Genomic DNA, 14,171 nt, shown 5'->3' on the forward strand with positions numbered 1-14,171 from the left:
TGACACCGGGGAGGGAAAATGGCTAATTGGGCCCAATTTGGACATTTTCACTCAGTGGTGTACTCACTGTTGTTTTCAGTGGTTTAGACATTAATGGCTGTGTGTTGAGTATTTTGAGGGGACAGCAAATTTACACTGTTATACAAGCTGTACAACCACTACTTTAAATTGTAGCAAAGTGTCATTTCTTCAGTGTTGTCGCATGAAAAGATATAATAATATATTTACAAAAATGTGAGGGGTGTACTCACCTTGTGAGATACTGTATATAGTTTGAGCTAGAGGTGAAATGATTGTATTAGTAATTATTCTCAATATTCACATTGCTAATAGCTGACACATCTTTTAAACTTCTTTGATTGAGAGAAACACAACAGTGTTCTATAAAAACCCTGTAGTGTTGACCTTCTGCTAAATGGCCACTTCTTGTAATGGATACATTCTTTAAGTAACAGAAATTCAGTTCTGTGCCAAAACTTACAAATGCATGATAAACTATAATTTTATATATATATATATATATATATATATATATATATATATATATATATATATATGTATATATATATATATATATATATATATATATATATATATATCTAACTATATTATGAATAATCTATGATTTACTTTATATAAGAGATCTCTTCAAGCATTCTTGCTTAATTTTATGACACATTACTCTATGTGTATTCTTATCTGTGAAACCATTGACCTACTGACCTTAAGTCATAAACTCTGGACATGGAGAACAACTGGTACAAAAATGATGTTCACACAACTATTTCCAGATCTGTCTTATGCTGAGCTAAGTGAGCTTTCTCAATGTCAAAGCTTAAGCCTGGGTTCACACATGTGCGGTGCGAATTGAAGCTCAAGTTTCACTGGGAAGATAAAAATCTGCTGTTCAAAGGTTTCACTGCATTGTAGCTGCGGATCAGTGAGCAGGGAGAGGAGGAGGGAAGGGGGAGAGGGGGAGGTGTAGTGAGGAGAAGGAGAAAATCCTTGTTCAGAATGCAATGCATCTGCGAATCAGATGCGTTCCCATAGGAGATAATAGGCGTGTAGTTCGCACCGCAATGCCCAAAAAATTTAATTTGTATAGGTGTGAACGGGGGCTAAAAGGGGACACAAATGGCATAAATACAGATTTTGATTATAAAGCCAAATTAATACAATTAAGCTCAGCTCTGTGTATACAAAAGAGCATGGGGGAGCTCATGTCCATAATGGGGGTGGTATTGACACAGCCCCAAATGATCCACAATGCCTCAAAAGTGATATGGTCCAGAAATATTTAGACAGAATAAAGGTGGATAAAGCACCTGGACCCGATGGCATCCACCCACGGATCCTAAAAGAATTGAGCTCTGTAATTTCAAAGTAATTGTATCTAATTTTTAGGGACTCATTAATGACGGGAATAGTACCACTGGATTGGTGCAGGGCGAACGTGGTGCCTATATTTAAAAACAGATCAAAGTCTTTACCAAGTAACTATAAACTTGTTAGTTTAACTTCTATAGTCGGGAAGATACTGGAGCATTCAGGAAAGATTAGAGGAACTGAATTTATTCACTCTTGAGAAGAGGAGAATAAGGGGGGATATAATCAACATGTTCAAATATATTAGGGGTCCATATAGTGAACTTGGTGTTGAGCAGGGATGAGCCGAACACCCCCCTGTTCGGTTCGCACCAGAACATGCGAACAGGAAAAAAATTCGTTCGAACACGCGAACGCCGTTAAAGTCTATGGGACACGAACATGAATAATCAAAAGTGCTAATTTTAAAGGCTAATATGCAAGTTATTGTCATAAAAAGTGTTTGGGGACCCGGGTCCTCCCCCAGGGGACATGAATCAATGCAAAAAAAAGTTTTAAAAACGGCCGTTTTTTCAGGAGCAGTGATTTTAATAATGCTTAAAGTCAAACAATAAAAGTGTAATATCCCTTTAAATTTCATACCTGGGGGGTGTCTATAGTATGCCTGTAAAGGGGCGCATGTTTCCTGTGTTTAGAACAGTCTGACAGCAAAATGACATTTGGAAGGAAAAAACTCATTTAAAACTACCGCGGCTATTGCATTGCCGACAATACACATAGAAGTTCATTGATAAAAACGGCATGGGAATTCCCCACAGGGCAACCCCGAACCAAAATTAAAAAAAAAAAATGATGTGGGAGTCCCCCTAAATTCCATACAAGGCCCTTCAGGTCTGGTATGGATATTAAGGGGAACCCCAGCCAAAATTTAAAAAAAAAATTGACGTGGGGTTCCCCCTAAATTCCATACCAGACCCTTCAGGTCTGGTATGGATTTTAAGGGGAACCCCGCGCCAAAAAAAAAAAAAAAAAACGGCATGGGGTCCCCCTAAAAATCCATACCAGACCCTTATCCGAGCACGCAACCTGGCAGGCCGCAGGAAAAGAGGGGGGGACGAGAGTGCGGCCCCCCCCCCCTCCTGAACCGTACCAGGCCACATGCCCTCAACATTGGGAGGGTGCTTTGGGGTAGCCCCCCAAAACACCTTGTCCCCATGTTGATGAAGACAAGGGCCTCATCCCCACAACCCTGGCCGGTGGTTGTGGGGGTCTGCGGGCGGGGGGCTTATCGGAATCTGGAAGCCCCCTTTAACAAGGGGACCCCCAGATCCCGGCCCCCCCCCCTGTGTGAAATGGTAAAGGGGTACAAAAGTACCCCTACCATTTCACTAAAAAACTGTCAAAAATGTTAAAAATGACAAGAGACAGTTTTTGACAATTCCTTTATTTAAATGCTTCTTCTTTCTTCTTTCTTCCTTCATCTTCTTCTTCTTCTGGTTCTTCTGGCTCTTCTGGTTCTTCCTCCGGCGTTCTCGTCCAGCATCTTCTCCGCGGCGTCTTCTATCTTCTTCTCCTCGGGCCGCTCCGCACCCATGGCATGAGGGGGGAGGCTCCCGCTCTTCTCTTCATCTTCTTCTCATCTTCTTCTCTTCTTCATCTTCTTCTTCATCTTCTTCTTCCTTCTTCTCTTCTTCCTGTCTTCTCCGGGCCGCTCCGCAGCCATGCTGTGGCATGGAGGGAGGCTCCCGCTGTGTGACGGCGTCTCTTCGTCTGACGGTTCTTAAATAACGGGGGGCGGGGCCACCCGGTGACCCCGCCCCCCTCTGACGCACGGTGACATGACGGGACTTCCCTGTGGCATTCCCCGTGACGTCACAGGGAAGTCCCTCAAGTCACCGTGCGTCAGAGGGGGGCGGGGTCACCGGATGGCCCCGCCCCCCGTTATTTAAGAACCGTCAGACGAAGAGACGCCGTCACACAGCGGGAGCCTCCCTCCATGCCACAGCATGGCTGCGGAGCGGCCCGGAGAAGACAGGAAGAAGAGAAGAAGGAAGAAGAAGAAGAAGAAGAAGAAGATGAAGAAGAAGATGAAGAAGAAGATGAAGAAGAGAAGAAGATGAAGAGAAGAGCGGGAGCCTCCCCCCTCATGCCATGGGTGCGGAGCGGCCCGAGGAGAAGAAGATAGAAGACGCCGCGGAGAAGATGCTGGACGAGAACGCCGGAGGAAGAACCAGAAGAGCCAGAAGAACCAGAAGAAGAAGAAGAAGATGAAGGAAGAAAGAAGAAGCATTTAAATAAAGGAATTGTCAAAAACTGTCTCTTGTCATTTTTAACATTTTTGACAGTTTTTTAGTGAAATGGTAGGGGTAAGTACCCCCTTACCATTTCACACAGGGGGGGGGCCGGGATCTGGGGGTCCCCTTGTTAAAGGGGGCTTCCAGATTCCGATAAGCCCCCCGCCCGCAGACCCCCACAACCACCGGCCACGGTTGTGAGGATGAGGCCCTTGTCCTCATCAACATGGGGACAAGGTGTTTTGGGGGGCTACCCCAAAGCACCCTCCCAATGTTGAGGGCATGTGGCCTGGTACGGTTCAGGAGGGGGGGGGGCCGCACTCTCGTCCCCCCCTCTTTTCCTGCGGCCTGCCAGGTTGCGTGCTCGGATAAGGGTCTGGTATGGATTTTTAGGGGGACCCCATGCCGTTTTTTTTTTTTTTTTTTTGGCGCGGGGTTCCCCTTAAAATCCATACCAGACCTGAAGGGTCTGGTATGGAATTTAGGGGGAACCCCACGTCAATTTTTTTTTTAAATTTTGGCTGGGGTTCCCCTTAATATCCATACCAGACCTGAAGGGCCTTGTATGGAATTTAGGGGGACCCCCACATCATTTTTTTTTTTTATTTTGGTTCGGGGTTGCCCTGTGGGGAATTCCCATGCCGTTTTTATCAATGAACTTCTATGTGTATTGTCGGCAATGCAATAGCCGCGGTAGTTTTAAATGAGTTTTTTCCTTCCAAATGTCATTTTGCTGTCAGACTGTTCTAAACACAGGAAACATGCGCCCCTTTACAGGCATACTATAGACACCCCCCAGGTACGAAATTTAAAGGGATATTACACTTTTATTGTTTGACTTTAAGCATTAATAAAATCACTGCTCCTGAAAAAACGTCCGTTTTTAAAACTTTTTTTTGCATTGATCCATGTCCCCTGGGGCAGGACCCGGGTCCCCAAACACTTTTTATGACAATAACTTGCATATAAGCCTTTAAAATTAGCACTTTTGATTTCTCCCATAGACTTTTAAAGGGTGTTCCGCGGCATTCGAATTTGCCGCGAACACCCCAAATTGTTCGCTGTTCGGCGAACTTGCGAACAGCCAATGTTCGAGTAGAACATGAGTTCGACTCGAACTCGAAGCTCATCCCTAGTGTTGAGTTATTCTCTTTACGGTCAACACAGAGGACAAGGGGGCACTCTTTACGTATAGAGGAAAAAACATTTAATCTCCAAATACGGAAAGGTTTCTTCACAGTAAGAGCTATGAAAATGTGGAACAGACTGCTGCCAGAGGTGGTTCTGGCCAGCTCAGTAGATTGCTTTAACCTTCCTGGCGGTATGATTATTTCAGATTTTTGCGTCTCAAAGTGGTACAATTATTTTGCATAGAAATTTGGCATTTTATATTGTAGGCCTGTAATTCTTAGCAATAACACACTTAGATCTGTCCACCAAGAGTCTAGTAGAGGTCCTGGGTATGATGAAGTTTGAAACACAAAATCATAAATTATAATATAATAAAATATAAATAATTAAAAAAAATATATATAATAATAATACAATAAATTTCCCCATGATTCACTATCGCTTAATTCTGCAAGTGTTCTAATTTACGATTGCTGTTTTCTAGCTGGTCTAAAGCCACTTTTGACGTAGAGGGACACTTTTTGGTTGCTATGGACAATCTCAAGTTTCCAGGCAGAAAGAACAGTATATATAATATAAAACTGCATGCAGGGAATTGGACAAAGCATTGGGGACAAAAGGGATGTGAAATAATTTCATACAGTACTCAGTACTGTATGTGTTATGATTTTTACATTCTTTTGAATTTGCCGCCAGGCTCCGCCCCCATGCGTCGCGACACTCCCAGGGAATGGAGCCTGGCACAGAGAGGCTTCGGAGGAGGACAGAGCCCTCAGACACCGCGGAGGGACATTGCAGGATCCTGGGGACAAGGTAAGTACGCTGCACCAGGATCCTGAGATGTAATCCCGAGCTCGGGGTTACCGCTAATGGTACTGTTTAATGGTGAAATTTAACCCCGAGCCACACTCAGGATCAGGAAGGAATTTTTCCCCTGCTGTAGCAAATTGGAGCATGCTCTGCTGGGGTTTTTTGCCTTCCTCTGGATCAACTGTGGGTATGGAATTGGGTCTATTGGTTTGTATGATATCTTTTTATTTTATTTATTTATTTTTTTATGGTTGAATTGGATGGACTTGTGTCTTTTTTCAACCTGACTAAGGCCCCTTTCACACTGGGGCGGTGGGGGCGTCGGCGGTACAACAGTGCTATTTTTAGCGCTGCTGTACCGTCGTTCTTGTAGCTGTATTCGGCCGCTAGCAGTGCGGTTTTAACCCCTGCTGGCGGCCGAAAAAGGGTTAAAATCCCTCGTACAGCCGCGGTATTGCCACGGTATAGCCGCGCTGTCCCATTGATTTCAATGGGCAGGAGCGGTGAAGGAGCGGTGAATACACCGCTCCTTCACCGCTCAAAAAAAGCGGTTTGCAGGACTTTTTTCACCGCCCTGCCTGCGCACCGCTTCAGTGTGAAAGCCCTCGGGCTTTCACACTGAACAAACAGCGGAGGCTGTTTAGGGGCGGTTTGCAGGCGGTATTTTTAGCGCAATACCGCCTGCAAACCGCCCCAGTGTGAAAGGGGTCTAACTATGTAACTAAGTAACTATGTAACAATTATTCTACACACGCCCCTTCTGCAGATATTCCTTGGCTAGCTTTCGAAACATACTCTATTCTCCCTTTCCTTTTATCTGGATTATTATGGTCCAGATCTATAAAAGGGAGTTGAATTATATCACTGAATACAATTGTATACCAATCTTTATACCTATGATCCCTATATGGCAGAAAATTCAAATTAATCTCTCTCCTTTCCCCCCATACTCCTTTCTAGGAGACCCAGATTTCCCCCCAGCCTTCAACAACAGAAATCGCTTCCTCCAATGGTGCATGGCTGGAGTAACAATATTTCAATCTTTCAAAGAAAGCTCTCGCTTTAGAACTTTCCCTCAACTCCAATTAGAGCACAATTTACCCCCCTCTGAGCAATTCCAATACACGCAAATCAAGCACTTTTACCATAGCAAGGGCACCTTAGAATCATGAACACATAGCACCCAATATGAACACATATGTGCATGCTCTTCCGGACACAAAGGAGTTATATCTAAAATCTAAAGCTTTCTCAATGAGTTTGCTCTAGAGGAAAAAACTAAACCAATGCTTAGCTGGGAGAGAGAGATCACACTTTTGAGCCCCCCGAATGGGAAGAGATGCTGACAAACATGTTCAAGAACACAAGGTTGCATTCAATCTGTGAGACAGCTGTCAAACTTCACACCAGGTGGTATATGACGCCCCCAAAACTCCATTCTATATACCCCACGGTATCTCTGCAGTGTTTCCGCGGCTGCCCTGATTTGGGTTCATTAACCCATATCTTTTGGAGCTGTAAATTCCTTAAACCCATTTGGCGGTAAGCAGCTACAAAGACATCCACTATTTCAAGTCTCTTAATCACTCTCACCATACAAATGTGCCTGTGCTTCACTTCTATCCCTGGTCCATGTGAAAGACTGATCCATACGCTTTTCGTGGCCATCCACTGGGTCACAGCACTATTCACATTCACCACACTTTATTTGATACAATGCATATTTATGATAAGAAATGGAAACATTGGGATACCCCTCTACATATGATGTATAAACTCCCCAGGACTGCTATATAATGTATACCAAAAGTATTCAATGTTTGTTGATTCTCTTTAACTTCAATATGTCCCCATGTCTGATAGGCGCTAAGTTTTATATAAGATTAATGACTTTGTCTGATATACTACATGTATAATCATGATCTTTCAATAAAATCGTTTGTAATTAAAAAAAAAATTAGTTTTGGATGGACTAATGCCCCGTACACACGGTCAGACTTTGTTCGGACATTCCGACAACAAAAATCCTAGACGGATTTTCAGACGGATGTTGGCTCAAACTTGTTTTGCATACACACGGTCACACAAAGTTGTCGGAAAATCCGATTGTTCTAAACGCGGTGACGTAAAACACGCATGCCGGGACTATAAACGGGGCAGTGGCCAATAGCTTTCATCTCTTTATTTATTCTGAGCATGCGTGGCACTTTATCCGTGATCGGTACTGTCATGGTGCTACTGGTGTGAGCCCACAGGCAAGCAGGTGACATGGGAACCCCCAGGGCATGGAATCTAAGGGCCAGCAGGTATTCTGCCAGGGACCCCCTCACAGGAATTTGAACTTAGCTGCGTGCTGACCCCAGGTCACGACCCCAGGTTCACCCTGCTCACAAGGAAAGTACCCGAAGAGACAGTGCAGGCACGGATAGATGAATGGATGAAGCAAAAGGAGAGCCGGATAATGAGCCAAGGTCAGGGCGGGCAGTGGACAAACGTAATCAGGTGAACTAGCCGAGTCGGTACACAAGAGATCAGTCTATGAGAAGTCAGGTAAGGAATGATTGCACGGAAGGGGCTCAGGAACAAGTTTTGCTCAAGAAACCAGAAACTGGTCTGAGTGGAATTTAAATAGGGAGACACATGGAAGGCTGGACATGAAGTAGCAAGAAGGGAGGTATATTAACCATCAGGTGAAGGCAGCAACAACCATAGCTGCTAAGTCAGTGCAGCAAGAACAGAGAACAAGCTTGTGGAACCACAGGTGCCAGCAGACCAAGAGGCAAAAGGTAAAAAACGTATGCAACCAGTAAGACACAGTTCAGCTTCGCAGCTGATCTTTGAGAGGTACGTGTAATGCCCCGGTTCTTGCCTATTTTTAAAAAAATAAATGAACATGAAATGGAGGGGCTTGGTTACTGAAAACAGAAACATCTGGGTTTCCCCATTAAAAATGTTACAAATGTATTTATGTTACATATTAATTTCAGTTACCTGCGTTTTCGAATCTGGTCTAAGCCATGGTAGCTCCCCATTGCGCCTTGATTCTGCCAGCTTTGCATTTAACTTGTGGGCGAGGACAATAGTGAGCGGCATGCACTCTTCTGTTTCATCTGTTGCATAGCCGAACATCAAACCCTACAGAACAAAGTGAAAGACAAAATGGAAAATTAAAAGATTACTGATAATGAAGGTGGTGTGGCGAATGCTTACTTGCATCTCAATACTGAAGTGCTCTATAATTTTTGCATACAAATGCTAAAACAGAAATGAAAGTCTGCTTGCTAGCAATTTTTCTTATCATCTCTCACAAGCCTGTTCTCAGGGTTTGGATCCTCTCATCCATCATTATTTTGTTTTTCACAAACTAAAGGTCCAACATAACATCCAGTTATACTGTATGAGCTAGTACCCTATACCTAAAATGCTTAAAGTGTGTGGACTCCCTATTATGTGGAATTTTTCATGTATGTCCTTCAACAGACAAGTGATAGACTCAACTAAAATAATCTCCTAAATTCTGATCTCCAGTTTAATATATACAGTCCCAGCAAAGTTCAAATTAGGACAGTAAACTATATATTTCCCAAAAAGGTTCTCAGCTCATGGGTGTTTTGTGAGGACTGCCCATTACCAGTCCTCTTGTTTTGGGGATACCAACCATACTTGTGTCCATAACAAAAACAGCATTTTTAATAGGACAGTGTAATTTTTTTAAAAGCACATCAATAAAACATGTGGAAACTTGCAGACACAATCTTTAAAGCCACACTTTCTAAGCACACAGTGGTATGTAATGCTAACAGCCTAACAGGTATTCTAAGTACAACAACTTACTTGGTGATCAACTGCATTTCACTACCGCAGGAAAGCTGTTTCATCGGCTGTTCGATCGTTCGTCGAATTGCGAACGATATGGGCTGTTCGCGCCAAATTCGTGTGGCGCGTCACGGCCCATAATTCACTGCGGCATCGCAGTGCATTGCTTGCTGATGATTGGCCAAGCATGCACTATGACCCGCATGCTTGGCCAATCACAGCGCCGCCTTAACAGAGAGCCGTAATTGGCCAAAGCCAAGGAGGCTTTGGCCAATTATGGCTCAGGGGATTTAGTACACGCCCCACACTATATAAGGCCGCCTGCACGGCGGCCCTGTGCAGTGTGTTCCGGTGTGCTGAGAAATAGAGAGAGAGAGAGACAGTGTCATTTCATTTGAGTTAGCTAGATTAGGCAGGACAGTCAGTCAGTTAGCTGCACTTAAAGTGTATTGTCTATATATATGCATCCCAGGTGTTGCATATATATATATATATATACACTGTATTCAGTTTAGCTAGATCCGTTCCTGTTATCTTCTAGACTATTTACATTTAGTGCAGTGCGTCCTGCTCACAGTGTTCAGCTAGATCTGTTCCTGTTATCTTCTTACTGACAGGCAGGCTTGTCTTGTTACAGTATTTTGAAGAAAATTACTGGTGTTCTTTTGATCCTATTAGTACCACAGTCAGGCAGCTAGACTATTTACATTTAGTGCAGTGCGTCCTGCTCACAGTGTTCAGCTAGATCCGTTCCTGTTCTCTTCTTACTGACAGGCAGGCTTGTCTTGTTACAGTATTTTGAAGAAAATTACTGGTGTTCTTTTGATCCTATTAGTACCACAGTCAGGCAGCTAGACTATTTACATTTAGTGCAGTGCGTCCTGCTCACAGTGTTCAGCTAGATCCGTTCCTGTTCTCTTCTTACTGACAGGCAGGCTTGTCTTGTTACAGTATTTTGAAGAAAATTACTGGTGTTCTTTTGATCCTATTAGTACCACAGTCAGGCAGCTAGACTATTTACATTTAGTGCAGTGCGTCCTGCTCACAGTGTTCAGCTAGATCCGTTCCTGTTCTCTTCTTACTGACAGGCAGGCTTGTCTTGTTACAGTATATAAAGCTACCTGAAGAAAATTACTGGTGTTCTTTTGATCCTATTAGTACCACAGTCAGGCAGCTAGACTATTTACATTTAGTGCAGAGCGTCCTGCTCACAGTGTTCTGCTAAACCTACAAGTTAGTGAGGTGCGTCCTGCTCACAGTGTTCAGCTAGATCCGTTTCTGTTATCTTCTTACTGACAGGCAGGCTTGTCTTGTTACAGTAAATACAGCTACCTGAAGAAAATTGCTTGTGTTCTTTTGATCCTATTAGTACCACAGTCAGGCAGCTAGACTATTTACAGTTAGTGCAGTGCATCCTGCTCACAGTGTTCTGCTAAACCTACAAGTTAGTGGGGTGCGTCCTGCTCACAGTGTTCAGCTAAACCTACAAGTTAGTGGGGTGCATCCACCTCACAGTGTTCAGCTAAACCTACAAGCTAGTGGGGTGCGTCCTGCTCACAGTGTTCAGCTAGATCCGTTTCTGTTATCTTCTTACTGACAGGCAGGCTTGTCTTGTTACAGTAAATACAGCTACCTGAAGAAAATTGCTGGTGTTCTTTTGATCCTATTAGTACCACAGTCAGGCAGCTAGACTATTTACAGTTAGTGCAGTGCGTCCTGCTCACAGTGTTCTGCTAAACCTACAAGTTAGTGGGGTGCGTCCTGCTCACAGTGTTCAGCTAAACCTACAAGTTAGTGGGGTGCGTCCACCTCACAGTGTTCAGCTAAACCTACAAGCTAGTGGGGTGCATCCTGCTCACAGTGTTCAGCTAGATCCGTTTCTGTTATCTTCTTACTGACAGGCAGGCTTGTCTTGTTACAGTAAATACAGCTACCTGAAGAAAATTGCTGGTGTTCTTTTGATCCTATTAGTACCACAGTCAGGCAGCTAGACTATTTACAGTTAGTGCAGTGCGTCCTGCTCACAGTGTTCTGCTAAACCTACAAGTTAGTGGGGTGCGTCCTGCTCACAGTGTTCAGCTAAACCTACAAGTTAGTGGGGTGCGTCCACCTCACAGTGTTCAGCTAAACCTACAAGCTAGTGGGGTGCGTCCTGCTCACAGTGTTCAGCTAGATCCGTTTCTGTTATCTTCTTACTGACAGGCAGGCTTGTCTTGTTACAGTAAATACAGCTACCTGAAGAAAATTGCTGGTGTTCTTTTGATCCTATTAGTACCACAGTCAGGCAGCTAGACTATTTACAGTTAGTGCAGTGCGTCCTGCTCACAGTGTTCTGCTAAACCTACAAGTTAGTGGGGTGCGTCCTGCTCACAGTGTTCAGCTAAACCTACAAGTTAGTGGGGTGCGTCCACCTCACAGTGTTCAGCTAAACCTACAAGCTAGTGGGGTACATCCTGCTCACAGTGTTCAGCTAGATCCGTTTCTGTTATCTTCTTACTGACAGGCAGGCTTGTCTTGTTACAGTAAATACAGCTACCTGAAGAAAATTGCTGGTGTTCTTTTGATCGTATTAGTACCACAGTCAGGCAGCTAGACTATTTACAGTTAGTGCAGTGCGTCCTGCTCACAGTGTTCAGCTAAACCTACAAGTTAGTGGGGTGCGTCCACCTCACAGTGTTCAGCTAAAGCTACCTGTAGAAGGTTGGTGGTGTTCTCATACTACAGGCAGGCAGTTGATTTTGCTAGCTGCAGTATCAGTACATATATATATATATATATATATATATATATATATATATATATATCCCAGCTTAGTGCAGCTACAGGCCATTAGTATGTCTGGAAGGCCAAGAAGGAGAGGCAGACAGTCACAAGCCAATAAGAGAGGACAAGCAGGCTCTGTGTCTAGTGCTGGTCGTGGAGACGGTGCATCCTCATCAGCACGTGGCCATGGGACACGCTTGGCCTTTTTTTCGGCAGCTGGCCGTGTTGAGCCGCAACATGCGGAAGACTTGGTCGAGTGGATGACCAAGCCGTCCTCATCCTCCTCATCCTCTCTCACCCATGCCCAGGGTACTTTGTCTGGCAAAGCAGCGGCCTCTTCCCTTGGCTCAATGTCATCAGTGACTCCTTCCCTAGCCCCACCATGTCCTCCTGAGGAGTCCCTCGAACTGTTTGACCACAGTGTTGGGTACATGCTCCAGGAGGATTCCCAGCGTTTGGAAGGCTCTGATGATGATACTGAGCTCGATGAAGGCAGTAACATGAGCACGGACAGAGGGGGTGCCCAAGAAGGACAGCAATATGGCAGTCATGCTCCCCCTGCTGCAGCATACTGCCAGGTTTGCTCCAGTGATGAGGAGGGAGGGGATGATGAGGTCACTGACTCAACGTGGGTGCCTGATAGGAGAGAGGAGGAGGAGGAGGAGGAGGAGGCGGCACATCACCAGCGAGGCAGGATGCCCTCCAGGGGCCAGCCTAAGGGCAGCACATTGACTGCATCACACCCCAAAGCTCCACATGTGCAGGGCGCTGCAGTCTCTGCGAGTTATTCAAAAAGTTCTTTGGTGTGGGCCTTTTTTTGAGACGAGTGCATCAGATCGCACCGCTGCTATTTGCAACATATGTCTCAAGCGTATCTCGTGTGGCCAAAACATCTTCCGCTTGGGTACCACATGCTTGATCAGACATATGTTGACCTGCCATGCAGTTTGTTGGCAAGCGTATCTAAAAGACCCACACCAAAGAACAAAGAGGACCTCTCCTTGCTCCTCATCAGCTGAGATTTCCAACCCCACTAGACCTTCAGTCCTCTCTGAGACCTGCACTGAGAGGAATGAAGGTGTAGAATTAGGTGTGTCACAGCCAAGTACTTGTGGGCAATCTGATTTTGGTACACCGACGTCAGATTGTACCAGGCAAATTTCCCTGCCCCAGCTGCTGCACCGCCGAAAGAAGTTTGCTCCCAGCCATCCACATGCTAGCTTGGCAAAATTGCTAGCACTTCAACTGCTGCCTTTTCAGTTGGTAGACTCTGCCCCCTTCCGTGAGTTTGTGGAATGTGCGGTTCCTCAGTGGCAGGTACCCAAACGCCACTTTTTCTCACGGAAGGCGATTCCGGCTCTCTACCAGCATGTGGAAGGCAATGTCCATGCCTCGCTGGACAGGGCGGTCAGCGGTAAGGTGCATATTACCGCTGACTCATGGTCCAGCAGGCATGGACAGGGACGTTACCTAAGTTTCACAGCGCATTGGGTGACTCTGCTGGCAGCTGGGAAGGATGCAGGACAAGGTGCAGTAGTGTTGGAGGTTGTTCCGCCACCACGCCTCCAAAATGCTAATGATTGTGACACACCTCTCTCCTCCACCCCCTCCTCTTCTTCTTCCTCCATGGCCTCTTCCTTGGAACCAGCGGTGCTCTGTAGTCGTTCAAGGGGCTACGCAAGTACGCAGGCCAAAAGATGCCATGCGGTGCTTGAGCTGGTGTGCTTGGGGGACAGGAGCCACACTGGGGCAGAGGTTCTGTCAGCTCTGCAGGGGCAGGTTCAGAGGTGGTTGATGCCACGCCAACTTAAGGCAGGAATGGTGGTTTGCGACAATGGCACCAACCTCCTCTCTGCCCTCCGACAGGGACAAATGACCCATGTGCCCTGTTTGGCTCACGTCCTTAACTTGGTGGTGCAGCGATTCTTGGGCAGGTACCCGGGCTTACAGGATGTCCTGAGGCAGGCCAGGAAAGTCTGTGTGCATTTCCGTCGGTCATATAATGCCAGTGCTCGGCTGACGGACCTCCAA

General features: G+C 45.4%; 1 protein-coding gene across 1 annotated transcript in view; it reads right to left on the reverse strand.

Moving 5' to 3' along the window:
- MAT1A (methionine adenosyltransferase 1A) overlaps positions 1–14,171 on the reverse strand; it is a 133,496-nt gene that overhangs the window by 44,573 nt on the left and 74,752 nt on the right. Inside the window, exon 5 of the mRNA XM_073596875.1 lies at positions 8,553–8,696. Within this exon, the coding sequence (XP_073452976.1) occupies positions 8,553–8,696 (144 nt within the window). The remainder of the gene's footprint in view (positions 1–8,552; positions 8,697–14,171) is intronic.

The sequence above is a fragment of the Aquarana catesbeiana genome, linkage group LG08 (genome assembly GCF_042186555.1).
Source record: "Aquarana catesbeiana isolate 2022-GZ linkage group LG08, ASM4218655v1, whole genome shotgun sequence".
Taxonomy (NCBI): domain Eukaryota; kingdom Metazoa; phylum Chordata; class Amphibia; order Anura; family Ranidae; genus Aquarana; species Aquarana catesbeiana.